The 16,635-nt window shown below is 46.2% G+C and overlaps 1 protein-coding gene across 2 annotated transcripts in view; it reads left to right on the forward strand.

The window, feature by feature from the left end:
• The window catches only part of lonrf1 (LON peptidase N-terminal domain and ring finger 1), a 31,220-nt gene extending 22,223 nt beyond the window's left edge, over window positions 1-8,997 (forward strand). For both annotated transcript variants that reach the window (XM_041223222.1, XM_041223224.1), the window contains 4 exons: window positions 722-880; window positions 5,281-5,443; window positions 6,657-6,806; window positions 7,628-8,997. In XM_041223222.1, the coding sequence (XP_041079156.1) occupies window positions 722-880; window positions 5,281-5,443; window positions 6,657-6,806; window positions 7,628-7,789 (634 nt within the window). In that variant the 3' untranslated portion in view covers window positions 7,790-8,997. The remainder of the gene's footprint in view (window positions 1-721; window positions 881-5,280; window positions 5,444-6,656; window positions 6,807-7,627) is intronic.
• Window positions 8,998-16,635: the final 7,638 nt, after the last annotated feature.

Genomic DNA, 16,635 nt, shown 5'->3' on the forward strand with positions numbered 1-16,635 from the left:
GTAAAACAAGGTTATTATCAGATAACATGCAGTGATCATTTGTTCGGGTATTATGACGACTTGCCAATGAATATCGCTTGTTAGGGGACACAAATACCATATAGATAGCCGCAACCTTTCAACCGTGCGCATGTGCAACTATGTAATAAAGGGCATCTGACATCCGACGGACAGATGGAATCCTGTGATGGCCTGGAAGGACACTGTTTATATATATATATATATATATATATATATATATCATAAACACATTCAAGCTTTTGACTGGTAGACAACATTATAAAAGACAAATCACATTTATCATTTATGCTCACTTAAAGGGTGTATAAGGACCTTTTCATTTTATTGTGTTGCATGTTTCCATTTGTTGCTACAAGATGGCTTCACATGGACCTGCACGGACCACTCAAACTACATTTCACATCATCCTCTTGCTCACATATGTAACAGATTGATTTACCAGTGAGCAGGAGGATGATGGGAACTGTAGTTCTGAGAAATACGAGAGGCCACCTTGGAGCTATAATAGAAACAGCTAGAGAGCACTGCAATTTAAAAGTGAAAAAAACTGGGCAAGATGTAAAAAAAAATAATTAAAACAATACACACACCTTACTTAAGCAATTGTAGCAACACATAATAACACAATAAAATAAAAAGGTGCTTATATACCCTTTAACTTTAACATAGAAATGGGCTTTGATGGATTTTTCTCTTGCAGTTTAACGAAAGATATCCCCATCTTTGTGTGCACCATGGCTTACCCTGGCGTGCCATGCCCGCTCCATGTATTTGAACCGCGGTACCGCCTGATGATGCGCAGGTGCATGGAGACGGGCACGAAGAAGTTTGGAATGTGCACCTTTGAGGACGGAAAAGGGTGAGTCAGATACATCAAGACTAAAGAGAGGAGAGGGACGTTGCTGTCTGTCTTGGGGAAATGTCGTTTTAGGAGTAGGGGTAACTGTTTAGGATTTTACACACTAGAGAAAAATAAAGAGTCCTTTGTTGGAGAGAAGGACACCATTGTTGTACAACTTCAGAGTATACTTTGTATTATAGGTTTGCTCAAATATAATATGTGAAGGTATAATACCAGAATACAGGTGGTTTAAATGTCATTTTAGAAAAATAAATTTGGGAAAATAGGAGAAGCCATAGAACAATGTTTTTATTTGTTCCATGGAAGATAACCTGAGTATCATCTTCTTGATCCCAAAATCTCATCAAGGAGCTTCTTGGAGAATCCCAGGGTGTCAGCTTCAACAACATTACTGGGGAGTTGATTCCAGACCCTCACGATTCTCTGTGTAAAAAATTGCCTCCTATTTTCTGTTCTGAATGCCCCTTTGTCTAATCTCCATTTGTGACCCCTGGTGCTTGTTTCTTTTTTCACGTCAAAAAAGTCCCTTGGGTCGACATTGTCAATACCTTTTAGAATTTTGAATGCTTGAATTAGGTCGCCGCGTAGTCTTCTTTGTTCAAGACTGAACAGATTCAATTCTTTTAGCCTGTCTGCATATGACATGCCTTTTAACCTGGAATAATTCTGGTCTCTCTTCTTTGCACTCTTTCTAGAGCAGCAATATCTTTTTTATAGCGAGGTGACCAGAACTGAACACAATATTCTAGATGAGGTCTTACTAGTGCATTGTACAGTTTTAACATTACTTCGCTTGATTTAAATTCAACACTTTTCACAATGTGTCTGAGCATCTTGTTGGCCTTATTTATAGCTTCCCCACATTATCTAGATGAAGACATTTCTAAGTCAACAAAATCTCCTAGGTCTTTTTCATAGATTCCTTCTCCAATTTCAGTATCTCCCATATGATATTTATAATGCACATTTTTATTTCCTGTGTGCAGTACCTTACACTTTCCTCTATTAAATGTCATTTGCCATGTGCCTGCCCAGTTCTGAATCTTGTCTAGATCATTTTGAATGACCTTTGCTGCTGCAACAGTGTTTGCCACTCCTCCTATTTTTGTGTCGTCTTCAAATTTAACAAGTTTGCTTACTATACCAGAATCTAAATCATTAATGTAGATTAGGAATAGCAGAGGACCTAATACTGATTGTGGACTGTGGATGCTCCGGCACCCCCCTCGGGCTGTGGATGCACCGGCACCCCCCTCTTGGGCTGTGGACAACCTGACTCCCCCCTCTTGCGCTGTGGACGCACCAGCTCACCCCCTCTTGGGCTGTGGACATATCGACTCCCCCCTCTTGGGCTGTGGACACACCGGCTCCCCCAGTGTTGGGCTGTGGACGCACTGCTGCCCCCTTCTGGGCGCTGGACACTCTGGCTCCTCCCACTTGGGGTGCTGGATGCTCGGGCCCCTCCCACTCCATGCCATCATGTACCTCCTGGGAGATGTCTTCCTCATGCCCATAGCACAGGCAATATATATATATATATATATATATATATATATATATATATATATATATATATATATATATATATCAAACACCAAGTTAAGTGGCCTCCACATGTGTTAAATTGTAGTGATTCACATGATTTCAGGAATAATTCAGCAGTTCCTGTAGGTTCCCTCTGCTGGGTAGAGGGAACCATTTCAAACCAAGGCTCTTTCTAAAGAACTCCGGGACAAAGCTGTCAGGGTTGAATTTCCCTTGGAGCATGGTCAAGACGATTATTAAGAAGTGGAAGGTGTATGGCACCACCAAGACCCTGCCAAGATCAGGCCGTCCCTCCAAACTTGATGACCGAGCAAGAAGGAGACTGATCAGAGAGGCTACCAACAGGCCAATGCCAACTTTGCAAGAGCTACAGGCTTTTATGGCCAAGAATGATCAAAGTGTGCATGTGACAACAATATCCCAAGCACTCCACAAATCTGGCCTGTATGGTAGGGTGGAAAGAGGGAAGCCATTACTCAAAGTCCACCTCGAATCCCATTTTGAAGTATGCAAAAAAAAAAAAAAAACACTCGGGAGTTTTGTGGTCTGACGAAACTAAAATAGGACTTTTTGGCCTAAATGTAAGGCGGTATGTTTGGTGCAACCCAACACAGCGTATCACCCAATGAACACCATCCCTACTGTGAATCATGGTGGTGGCAACATCATGTTATGGGGATGATTTTCATCGGCAAGGACTGGGGCACTTGTCAGGATAGAAGTGAAAATTAATGGAGCAAAGAACAGAGAAGTCCTTGAAGAAAACCTCCTGCCCTGTGCAAGAAAGCTGAAACTGGGACAAGCTACACTGGAGTGGCTAAGGAATAAAAAAGGTAAACGTTCTTGCCCAAACCCTAACCCTAACCCTAACCCAGCTAGAGCCCCTACCTAAATCCAAACGAAAATTTGTGGCATGACTTGAAGGTTGCTGTCCATCAACGCTCCCCAAGGAACTTGACAGGGCTTGAACAGTTTTGTAAAGAAGAATGGTCAAATATTGCCAAATCCAGGTGTACAAAGTTGGTAGAGACCTATCCCAACAGACTTGTAATTGCTGTCAAAGGTGCTTCCACCAAGTATTAACTCAGGGGGGTGGAGACTTATCCAATTATGATCTTTCAGTTTTGTATTTTTAATATATAATTTTTTTTTCTCAATAAAACCTTTATTCCCCTTAACAGTGTGGAGTATGGAGTTCTGGAGGTGTTAATATCCCATGCTGGACACCTTATGTGACAATGATGGATGGTGGATGAAGTCAGACCAGGGAAATTAAACCACACACAGGCAGATACTCGGTGTGAAAGCACAATTGTGTTGTTTTTATTAAACGAAAATAAATACAATATTTTAGCAAAAGCAACTCGCAAAGCGAAAATAACAGGTTGAACCAAAACAAATCTCGCACACAAAAATAACAGCAAATAAACAAATATGGTGCTGGGGCTTCCAGCACTTGTAGCTATTGTTTTGTTTTGACTTTCGTTTCGCTTCGCTTCTCTCTGAACTCCCCACACATTCCTCCTCCAAACACTCACCCTGAGCACAGAAAGCTGCACGCTTGTATACCGGTGACCATCTCCAGACTAGCAATAAATTAATCAATTCATTAATCTGAAGATGGTCACCTTCTGCATGAGTTTTGTGGATGGGCTTCTAATCCTATCTACACTGCCACACACAATACCAAACCAAAACACAGTCATATTCAAAGCATAATACATTAACATCCACCGTTTAAATAACCCACCAGACAATATATTTGTTTTAGATAATAATACATACATACATTTTAAATAAACACAAAATACAAAACACCTGTTCTCAAACAGTACATATGTTTGCAAGCAGGGCTTTCCCCTGCCCCTTTTTATTATGTGCAGGGCTTTTCTCCTGCCCTGCCACACATACACAAATGTGACATTGGAAAAATGTATATTTGAATATATATGTATATTCACCGCACTGTGCTAACATGATATAAAACGTGAAATTGGATATATTTTGCTATTACACATGTTGGTACCTGGGTAGACTCCCTACCTATGCTGCAGTACTTGGGCAGAATATGTCCCGTTTAAGATTGCTGTGTGTAATGCTGAACCCGAGGATCCCTAGTTTTGTGGGTTTCTGTTCCAAACGTAATGTTATCTTAGCAGTTTTGTAACGGATCACTGTCTAACAGATCATTGGACTAGCGTCAGTTTGCTCTTTGTCATGTTAGCTAATCCCAACAGATACATTGAGCTTTCATCCCTTCCCAGTCTTCACATACACAAGTAATTCATTGTCCAACCAAAATCGTAAGGGGAAATCTAACAACAACAAAAATATGTTTAAATTCCTCACACACTTTTCTCAATTATTACTAACAAAACTAACCTTATTTTGACAAAAAATGGTCATTACAAAACCAGCCAGGAAGACACAAAACAAACAAAAATAACATTTCACTTCAGAAGGCTTCCAATACCCATGAACCTCTTTCGTTGTACAAGTCTCCTCTTGTGGTTTGATCCATGTCCGGGAAATCTATTATTCCTGGTATTTTAGATCCCATACATTTTCCCAGTAAGACCCTTCTGACTGAGGTCTCAGTCTTAACCCCTTAGTTTTCCAGAAAGCTTGCATTATTTTAATTTTACAGTGATTATACAGTGATTTACTTTGCACCACAAGCACTCTCCCCAAACACAAACTTCAACCCCTGTGTCCCAGCCCTGTGCGCCTGGACAACCTGTTGGGATTCTCTTAAAGGAACAGATCCCTTTATTAAAACAGTGCTGTTGCAATTTTCTGCAGTTAACAGCATTATACTTTATACATAGACCTTTGTTCTGTGTTGCTTACAGGTTTGCAGGTTATGGCTGCATGTTGGAGATTCTGGGTCTGGACGTGCTTCCTGACGGCAGGTCCTATGTTAATTGCATTGGAAGGAGCCGCTTCCGGGTGTTGAAACGCAGCCATAGAGATGGCTACCACACAGCGGATATAGAATACCTGGAGGATCAAAAAGTAAGAGGATGTGGACCACATGTATTGGGAAAAGAGCATTATAGAACAGTTTAACAAGATCACTAAACTGCCAGGTTCATCAAGACAGTGACAACTTGTTAGCCAATGTGAAATGGCTTAAGTATAGAGGTGGGGCGTTCTGTATGTTTTCTAACTGCCTCTTTTTTTAGGTTAGATCAGATACCCATTAACCCATACCGTTTTTATGCTGCCATTCGTTCTGTATCGTTTCATTGCTGGCATGCCTAGTATTATCAACCCTGTAACCTGAGGAGAAACGTGAATGTCATCATTCTGTGCAGTCCAAGAAAGAAAGAAATTCAGTGCCTTTTGGGTTAATAGGTCTATAGCAGTCGCTAAATAGGCTAGTTAAAGCTGAATCTGAATTCTTTAAAATGGTAGCACGATGTTTTAAAAAAAACATGGTTTTATTAGACGATAAAACAAATTCAAATATGGTAATGTACAGTAGTTTTCATTTCAAAACCTTGTTTAGGTCTTGCCCTTTTAAATACACCTCAATATAAATGGCTTTTTTACTGGTACATGGCTCGCATCTTATACTGTATGTTTTTCAGGGTCCTGTGGTGTTGTTTTAGCATTTGCAATACACAATGTGCTGTGTTCAAAATTTGGCTGGTGTAAATGTGCTTATTTCTTTAGTTACTGTATATGCATGTAGAACTGATAATTCAGTTTTATAAAAATGGGTATGGAAATTTCTTAGCAAAGACCCACAAATGACTGCACAACTGAAAGTATCTGAAATACCACGTACAGACATTTCTTATTCTGCAGCTCACACATAAATAGAGTAATCTTCAATACTCACATTGCATTTGACCTTTCTCGTAATTATGCTTATGCATAATAATAAAAATAATAATTTCATAAGCAAGGCTTCCCACAGGGACACTTCCAACAAGCATATGTGTTATATTTCAATCTCAGCTTCAAGTTCTTGTATTTCTGAGCCCCCAATTCCACATTTGAATTCCAAACTGAGGAGTTGACCTTTTTGTGAAAGGATTAAATTGTGAATAATGAAGAACTGTGGGTTAGGAATGGCCAGTAAAGAAAGGTTTAATAATGTCCTGTTGTGTTGCATTAAATAACCAGTGGCAGTGTCTGCCAGGCTGATTCCTGATACAACAGCTCAGCGAGCACCGCTGCTTCGGGATCCACTTTCTCTCTCTTGTTTCCTGTGGTGTAGGTGGAAGGAGCAGATTTGGAGGTTCTGAAGTGTTTACATGACAGCGTGTACCAGCAGGCTTACGACTGGTTCCACAGACTGACAGGCAGGATCCAGGGGCAGATCAGCATGCAGCATGGCCTGATGCCTGACAAAGAGGAGGACATCCAGGTGACACAGTCGTTTTATAAAGTCCTTGTCAACTAGCTTTTCAGTGATAACCAAGGTTACAGCTTAACAACAGCATAGCAGCAGTATAGCTGGTGCCCTCAGCTCAGCTTTTTTTTTGGATTGGTAATATGTAGGTTTCTTAATTACCTTTAGAAAGTTTGAACCAAAGCTTGTTTGTACCCCCCATCACTTCCTGTGCTCCATCTCCCATCACTTCCACGCTGCCTGTTAGTCTGACACCATTGACAAGCAAAAAACTGACCTTTAAAAAAATAAAACAGTTTGTATACTGTTGAAATTGTTGAGACTGTTAAAGAAGCCAACATCAGTCTAGATCAGTTGTGACCAGTGCGTGGATCACAAGAGATTTTTGGTGGATCTCGGGACAAGTCAGAACAAGCACTAACATACAAGCGTAGCCTTCTGTGTCATCCAGTAGCATAGATGAAAATATCCCGACAGTTTCTGCATACGAGACTAAAGAAAGGCTTGTGTGAACGTACATTTAAAATTTGGCACACGTGTGTGACTAGAAATTCCTAAAGGTTGACTATAAAAAAAAAAAGTGATTATTTTTTTTTTTTTTAGCTGAAAGTATATTAAAAAAAATTGTTGTTGGATCTAAACTCTCACCACTGGTCTAGCTCAGTTTCATGAATATCAAAATGTATCTTATTGAAAAACATTCCTTAAATAACTTGTGCTGTGTTAATCGGGTTAAGAAGAGGTCAGGGAAGAAAATGAATATTTACTAAATATGTGCAATGTATTAAATCTAAGCCTTCATATCTCCTGAGTAGGATCTTCTTGTTCTCCTGCAGGCTTCCCCAGATGGTCCAGCCTGGTGTTGGTGGCTACTGTCAGTCCTGCAGTTAGACCCTGCCTACCAGACCACAGTCCTGTCCCTGACACTGCTCCAAGACAGACTTGGCCATCTCCGCAACGTCCTAGAATTCTTCTCACAGAACCAAATCTTTATTTAAAATGAAGGATACAGTTGAGCCACTTTGCACCTTAATCACTAGCTTAAAGAACACTTGCTTAATTTTTTTCTAGAAGCCTTTGTTTTTGTATTATTATTATACAGTCCAACACAACAGTGACCTTATCCAAATATGCATCACCATCCTCGTCACACAACTTCCCCATTTATTATCCTTAATGAAATAAAATGCTTCTGTGCACAGAAAGGTTTAAAAGGGTTTCAGCACCTCTCCCAGGTTTCAGAGCTACCCACAGTGTATTGCTGAAATGCTCAGAAGCCAGATGTCTGAGCAATCAGGTCCCTGTTAAATAGATCATTCTGTCCTGTGATAAGGTTACTGTGAACAGTTCAGAGCAGAGAAACCAGGTTGCTCAAATTCATGACACTGGGTCATTTTAATAGTATACCTAAATAAGGGGAGTTCTGAAATTCTAAACAAAATATGATTTTAGTAGTGCTAACCAACTATATGGCTGTGTCTGAATACTAGACTATATAAGGACTATATAGGGAGTTCAGTTAGCCACCCATGCTAGTTTATATTGACAATACTGAAGTAAAGCTCAGTGTATCCCAATCCTCAACTGCAGTTCTGGGGGGCTCTGAACAGACCAGAGTAAAAATGCATTCAACGTTGAGCGATTCTGCGAGAAAAGTTAGCATTTAATTTATTATTTTTCTTTTGGTATTTCTAAAATGAGCACTATTGACTTGTAAATAGTTATGGATGATTAAATCAGGTTAGAAATACAAATGAGGTTGTTAAAAAGGCATTTTAGATCCAGACTGTTCACAGCTATGTACAGCATTAACAATTTTTCAAGTTGGCACAAGGGTTGACGCAGGACATTCATTATTGGTTTTAACAGCTGCTCATACACAGCTATCTGTAAATTTTAGATGTGAAATATCAGTTGGGTTTCAGTGCCTTTCCAGTAGGCCATATTCATTCATAATATATTAGGATGTGTTTATTATTATATTCTTCATCCAGTTTAGTATGTAAACCATGAAACAGTTTGTCCTCGGTTCTGGGTTTCAGAACTACCCACAGGTGCATTATTAAAATAATCAGGTGCCAGGGGATGAACCTTAAATTCAATAAAACATGACTAGAAGTCTTTTTTCAGTGTTGGAGTTTCTTTTAGAATGTCTAAATTCAGCACTACTGTTGAATAAAACAATTAAACAGTTGTGTGTTTGTCACAAGTTTCAGACTCCTGTATGTTCTCTGTACTGGATCAAAGAAATCAATCCTTCACTACAGCTGCTTGGAAAACTGACAACAAATAATTACCTACAGACTCAGGTGAGACAAGTGACGGTCTCAACATGGCTGTGATATGTTCAGAGCAGTTTAGCAGGAGCCTGTTCACTTAAACTCCTGGCACCTTCTAATAATACACTGCAAGAAGGGGAATTTAGAGCCCCAGATCATTTCTATTTACTAATGAAAGATTCACTAAGCGTTCATTCCAATTCCCATTTTGTACTCAAAATAAAAACGATAAATTGAGACACTTAGTCCAGCAACAGGCAAAATGTTATATTGAATATTATTTGAAAAACAGTTGAGAATAACTGAAGCATTTAGCGGGAAAGTAAGCTGCACTGTATGTCTTTTTTTGATAAAATCTGGTGCAAACTAAGTCCTGTAGTATTGCTTCGTGAACGTAATGTTTTCTAACTTTGATACATACCACCACTGTTTTCCTGGTCCCTCTTTAAATGTGATAAAGCAGTGCTTCTCGACAGTCACCAGCAAAGTAAAGTGATCGTTTTCTTAGAGGACGTTTGTAAATACCATTTTGATGAAAACTAAAATCCAGCTAAATCACCTAATGTACAATATTTAGTAGTTTTTTAATGGGCTGCTAGTGCAAATCCAAAGGCCAATGCACCGATGGGATATTTATTTCATGCCATTTCTCCATCTCAGGCAAGGGATAGATCGATTTCTAACCGATTTATGAAAATTAAATGGGAAATGATTTAAGATCTTATATCCCGAAACATAATTTTTCTTAGAAACTGACATTTTCCAAAGATGATTGAGACTCATGCCCTCCAGAAAATAGAATTAGGATAAAAATACACATTTTCATGTATATTGTAATGGAAAATGCGTTATCCTATAATATATGATATGACACTGAAGCAATTCAGTCATCAACAGGTGCACACACCCAACTAACTGCTGGTCAATTTACAGCATTGCTTAATCTAAACTGCTGTGCTTTTTTGTGGAGATCAGTAGCTGAATTAAACTAGATGAGTAATCAAAATGGAAAAAAGCCTTTTACTCTTCATGAGGAACTGTGATGAAGTGCCCACCCCTGTGTGTATTTTCTGTTATATGTTGCGTTAAATGTTGGTGTATAGTCATTGGTACACTGTAACACGGGTGTTTAAAGTGTATATTTGTGTTTAGACACGGGGATTGCACAGTACTTCACGTGCAAGTAAAATGTAATATGTGAGCACGGGGAATTGCACTTTATTAATTCACGTGCAGTTGTACCGCGACACCAATTGAATGATTGATTAGCAGTCGAGTTTCGGTACAGTTGTGATGTTTTCACTCACTCGGGTTGTGTGTTCGGTGAGTGGAGAACGGGATTGTATACGGAGGTAAAGAGAATAAAACTAATAATAACGTAAAGAAAAAGAAGCTCATCTTGTTTTCTTTGGTCCGTTTTGTTTGTCTGTTTATTTTGTCGATTGTGCCATGTCCTGTTTTTGTATTGTTACAACTGTTTATCTGTTTGTTTATTAAATGCTGAGCGAAAGCATTCGCTCAGCTCCACCAAACTCCACCTCTCTGTCATTTTATTTCCTGCTTCTGGTTTGACGTTACCCACTCCAACCGTCTTTGTGACATGTAGTGTCAGAACCGGGATTACCAGCACCCCCTAGATGCAGACCAGAGCAGGAACAGCAATTTGTTGTTGGTTTTATTTTATTTTTTTAAACAAGAAAAAAAAAAATGTCAGAAGACGCCGTCAGGCTGAGGGACTGGATCCGGGACAATGCTGGGCTGGAGGCACAGTCCATGCCCATAGCCACCCGGGTCCTGTGGCTGATGGACAGGGAGTGATGGGAAGCATACGAGAGGGAACACACCCCAAACTCCCTGGAGGAAGGTGTGGAGTTGGTCCTCTGCTATCTGGAGGAGGCTATAAATAGAACAGCAGCCCAGGTGGGGGGACCGCGGGGATCCAAAGCCCAAGAGGGAGCTGTTCCCATCTCTACCAGCAGAGGGTGTGCCTGCTGGGATCACTTCCCCTACCGTCACCACCTGGAGAAGAGGAGCAGATGCTTCCTTTGCCTCAATCAACTTCCCCTGCAAGTGAGGGAGAGCCGCGCCAGTCGCCTGCAAGTGAGGGAGAGCCGCGCCAGTCCCCTTCAAGTGAAGGAGAGCCTCACTAGTCCCCTGCAAGTGAGGGAGAGCTGCACCAGTTCCCTGTAATAAGGGTAGATTACACGCCGCACCCATCTCCGCCGCCAGGAGACTGCACGCCGCTCCCACCTGTGTCGGCAGGAGGCTACACGCTGTCTCTGCCTCCGCCACTTTCCCTGGCAGGAGACTACATGCCTTCGCCACCTCCACCAGCAGGAGCAGAGCAGCAGGAGCTGCCTCTGCCTCTGCCACCTCCACCGGCAGGAGCAGAGCAGCAGGAGCTGCCTCTGCCTCCGGCAGGAGAAGAGCAGCAGGAGCTGCCTCTGCCTCCGGCAGGAGAAGAGCAGCAGGAGCTGCCTCTGCCTCCACCACCTCCACCAGTAGAGGGTGCATGCCTGCTGGGTTCCCGTCCACCAGCAGTGGGTGAATGCCTGCTGGGTCCCTGTCCACCAGCAGAGGGTGCATGCCTGCTGGGTCCCTGTCCACCAGCAGAGGGTGCATGCCTGCTGGGTCCCTGTCCACCAGCAGAGGGTGCATGCCTGCTGGGTTCCTGTCCACCAGCAGAGGATGAATGCCTGCTGGTATCACTTCCCCCACCAGCAGAGGATGAATGTCTGCTGGTATCACTTCCCCCACCATCACGAGGAGAGGAGCTGGAGCTGCTTCTGCCTCCATCACCATCAGGGGGAGAGGAGCAGGAGCTGCCTCTTCCTTCACCAGAAGGACCAGGACTAGATGCTGGCAGTCCTCAGCTGCCCTTGCATAGGCTGCTGAGGGAAGCACGGGGAAGAACCGCCCGGCCGCAGTGGCCGAGAAGAGGGCCAACACCCGCACCCCAGCTTGTCCTGACTCCCTGCCTCGCTTTGCCCAAGGATGCCTGCCTCGCTTTGCCCAAGGATGCCTGCCTCGCTTTGCCCAAGGATGCCTGCCACGCTTTGCCCAAGGATGCCTGCCACGCTTTGCCCAAGGATGCCTGTCGCTCCGCATCGCCCGGGGCTGCCTGTCACTCCGCATTGCCTGGGGTCACTGTCACTGCTTCGCCATGGGTTGCAGTCAGCTCTGCTTGGCCGCAGGGGTTAGTATGGCCAGAGCCCCACCAGAGGGAGCTGCCAGATATGAAAATGGGGGAGAGGTCAGGAGACCCCCCTTCCCCGCAGAAATTTCGCTGCAGGAGTTCTGGGGGCTGGAGTACCCCCAGAGGGAGCTGCCAGCTATAAAGGAGGAGAGGTCAGGAGACCACCTTCCCCCGCAGCAGTTTCGCTGCCGGAGATCTTGGGGGAGGTCTGGAGACCACCAACCCCAGCAGCTTTTCTGCTGCTGGACTTGCCCCGGCTGAAGGAGTCAGTCTGGGAGCTGTCAGCACGTCTTCTGACAGCCGCACCATTGGCAGCATTTCTGCTGCCAGTGGTACTGCGGGAGGAGAGATTCACCCCACTGTCAGCACGTCTGCTGACAGCATGGCCAGTAGCAGCCTGGCTACTGGCAACATTGCCGCCCATCATCCCCTTAAAGTCCCTGTTCTTGGCCCAGGACTTTGAGCGAGACTTTTGGGATTTTAAGGGGGGAGGTGGCCATTGAGGCCATGTGTGCTTTGCACAGAGGGGAGGGTATATGTGACGAAGTGCCCACCCCTGTGTGTGTTTTCTGTTATATGTTGCGTGTGGTGTGTTAAATGTTGGTGTATAGTCATTGGTACACAAGATATAAACGGGTCTGTGTAACACAAGTGTTTAAAATGTTTATTTGTTTATAGGCACGAGGACTGCACAGCACTTCACGTGCAAGTAAAATGTAATACGTGAGCACGGGGAATTGCACTTTATTAATTCACGTGCAGTTGTACGGCTACTCCAATTGAATGATTGATTAGCAGTCGAGTCTCGATACAGCTGCATAAAAGCAACATGTTTTCACATACTCGGGGTTTTGTGTTCGGTGAGTGGAGAACAGTATTGTAGACGGAGGTAAAGAGAATAAAACTAGTAATAACGTAAAGTAAATGAAGCTGACCGTGTTTTCTTTAGTCCGTTTTGTTTGTCTATTTATTTTGGCGAATGTGCCGTGTCCTGTTTTGGTATTTTTACAACTGTTTATTTTCTGTCTGTTTGTTTATTTATTAAATGCTGAGCGAAAGCATTCGCTCAGCTCCACCAAACTCCACCTCTCTTTCGTTTTATTTCCTGCTTCTGGTCTGACGTTACCCACTCCGGCCGTCTTTGTGACAGGAATATTGCTAAAAGAAAATCAAATGATAAATCCAAGTCATTAGTCTTGGAAATCTTTTGCATGATGAGCAGATGTACTCTTTGCAGCTAAACTTGGTTCTTTTTCTGCTGCGGAAGACCAAAGGTCATAAAAGTTAAGGGAATTGATCAAATTGCTTAGACAAAAAAAACTAGAAACAGCAGGGTCCACTGTCGCATTATTTATATAGCCAATCTAACACTCCCTGTGGAATCTCCCGGTGAAGATCGGCAAGTTTGTGCAGTTCCCAGTCTCTGTCTGTATAACTCGCCCTGCACACCGCACGGTTCTGCCTTTACCAGATGACCCATCGGCACCCCAGTTTTTTGAACACGACTAAAACTTTATAACAACTTAGTCATTGACTAACTGGGCATTGCCAGCTTTCTGTATTCAGAACCTCACATTCTTCAGTACATGGAACTCCAAGCAAATGTGCTGATCTTAACATAGTGGTGGCCAGTTCTGTTTTAAGAGAATTTTACTATTCCTAAATCATTCATAAAGCAGCTGCCTTAAGTTCGGTTTGACTACACCATGATTTATTTTTTAAAGCCATAACTGACTGAACTTCTAAACGTGTCACTATTGCCAATACTGGGTGAATTGAAAAGTTTATTATTGTTTTGAAGAACAAAAAAAAAAAAGTAACTGTGGCAGGCTGGGGAGTGGATAGAGGCCCAGAGACAGACTGCAGTTCAAAAAAATAACTATTTTATTATAAATAAACAAAAATAAAGTGCACAAGGGCAACATAACAGATACTCAAACACAAATAAAGCAAAAACAAAACTCACAAAAATAAAGTTTCCAGGCTGGGCAATGCCTTCACTGGATTTAGAAAATTCAAAAACCACAAAACAAACACCAACCTGCTTCCTCAGCTCCCTCTCCAAATGAGAAGCAGAGGCCTCCTTTTATATCAGGTGGCTGGGCGCTGATTGATCGTTAATCAACCTAATCAACTAATCAACCCCAGCCACCTGAACATAATAAACCCAGGCAGGTAGGGGAAGTTAACCCCATCCCTGCCAATTTAAAGGGCAGAGCTTTGCTCTGCCACACACCTCCCCCCATGTACAACGTACACTGGCCGCAATCGGCCAACTCCCTCCTTCCCCCCACCCTCCTCCCCCCAAGAGTCCAATTATGTCCCTTGGGTGGTTATGGTGGGCGGGGTTGATGTCGGAGCCCCCAAGCCTTCTTTGGTTGAGGGGGCCCCGAATCTCCAAGGTAGCACGGCGACGGCGGCCCGGCTCCCTCTGGTGGGAGAGGCGGCGACGGCGGCCCGGCTCCCTCTGGTGGCGGAGGCGGCGGCCCGGCTCCCTCTGGTGGCGGAGGCGGCGGCCCGGCTCCCTCTGGTGGCGGAGGCGGCGGCCCGGCTCCCTCTGGTGGCGGAGGCGGCGGCCCGGCTCCCTCTGGTGGCGGAGGCGGCGGCCCGGCTCCCTCTGGTGGCGGAGGCGGCGGCCCGGCTCCCTCTGGTGGCGGAGGCGGCGGCCCGGCTCCCTCTGGTGGCGGAGGCGGCGGCCCGGCTCCCTCTGGCTCTGAGGCGGCGGCGGCTCCTCCCTCTCGGGCTCTGAGAGCGGCGACGGTGGCTCCTCCCTCTCGGGCTCTGAGAGCGGCGGCGGCTCCTCCCTCTCGGGCTCTGAGAGCGGCGGCGGCTCCTCCCTCTCGGGCTCTGAGAGCGGCGGCGGCGGCCTCCCTCTCGGGCTCTGAGAGCGGCGGCGGCTCCTCCCTCTCGGGCTCTGAGAGCGGCGGCGGCTCCCTCCTCTGAGAGCGGGACGGTGGCTCTCGGGCTCTGAGAGCGGCGGGGCTCTGAGAGCGGCGGCGGCTCTGAGGGCGGCTCCTCCCTCTCGGGCTCTGAGAGAGCGGCGGCGGCTCCTCCCTCTCGGGCTCTGAGAGCGGCGGCGGCTCCTCCCTCTCTGGCTCTGAGAGCGGCGGCGGCTCCTCCCTCTCTGGCTCTGGGAGCGACGGCGGCTCCTCCTCCCTCTCTGGCTCTGGGAGCGACGGCGGCTCCTCCTCCCTCTCTGGCTCTGGGAGCGACGGCAGCTCCTCACCCCTCTCTGGCTCTGGGAGCGACGGCAGCTCCTCCTCCCTCTCTGGCTCTGGGAGCGACGGCAGCTCCTCCTCCCTCTCTGGCTCTGGGAGCGACGGCGGCTCCTCCTCCCTCTCTGGCTCTGGGAGCGACGGCGGCTCCTCCTCCCTCTCTGGCTCTGGGAGCGACGGCGGCTCCTCCTCCCTCTCTGGCTCTGGGAGCGACGGCGGATCCTCCTCCCTCTCTGGCTCTGGGAGCGACGGCGGCTCCTCCTCCCTCTCTGGCTCTGGGAGCGACGGCGGCTCCTCCTCCCTCTCTGGCTCTGGGAGCGACGGCGGCTCCTCACCCCTCTCTGGCTCTGGGAGCGACGGCGGCTCCTCTCCTCCCTCTCTGGCTCTGGGAGCGACGGCGGCTCCTCCTCCCTCTCTGGCTCTGGGAGCGACGGCGGCTCCTCCTCCCTCTCTGGCTCTGGGAGCGACGGCGGCTCCTCACCCCTCTCTGGCTCTGGGAGCGACGGCGGCTCCTCCTCCCTCTCTGGCTCTGGGAGCGACGGCGGCTCCTCCTCCCTCTCTGGTTCTGGGAGCGACGGCGGCTCCTCCTCCCTCTCTGGCTCTGGGAGCGACGGCGGCTCCTCACCCCTCTCTGGCTCTGGGAGCGACGGCAGCTCCTCACCCCTCTCTGGCTCTGGGAGCGACGGCGGCTCCTCACCCCTCTCTGGCTCTGGGAGCGACGGCGGCTCCTCACCCCTCTCTGGCTCTGGGAGCGACGGCAGCTCCTCACCCCTCTCTGGCTCTCGGGAAGGCGGCTCACCCCCCCTCTTTATTGGAGTGACCGGGGCATCTCCCATGTCTACCGCCAGGTAATTAACCACCATGAGGGCAACCTCTGGGAAGGAGGCCGGGTGGTGTTGTTCCTCCCACTGTTCCCACCTCTCCCCATCTCGACGCCACAGCGTGTTGATAACTATGGGGAGATCGTGGACGAGGTCTGCCTCAGGGTGCATCAACCAGTCCCAGATCTCCTGGGACGGTGGTGAAGGTGGTGGTGCTGGAGGTAGTGGGGTGGCCCCTGATGCCCGGGGTGAACACTGCACCTCTTCCTGGGCCTGGTTGTAGGGGCATCCTGCCCAGTTGTGGCCGTCCTCCTCACACCGGCCACACCAGTT

Source organism: Polyodon spathula, chromosome 22 (genome assembly GCF_017654505.1).
Source record: "Polyodon spathula isolate WHYD16114869_AA chromosome 22, ASM1765450v1, whole genome shotgun sequence".
Taxonomy (NCBI): domain Eukaryota; kingdom Metazoa; phylum Chordata; class Actinopteri; order Acipenseriformes; family Polyodontidae; genus Polyodon; species Polyodon spathula.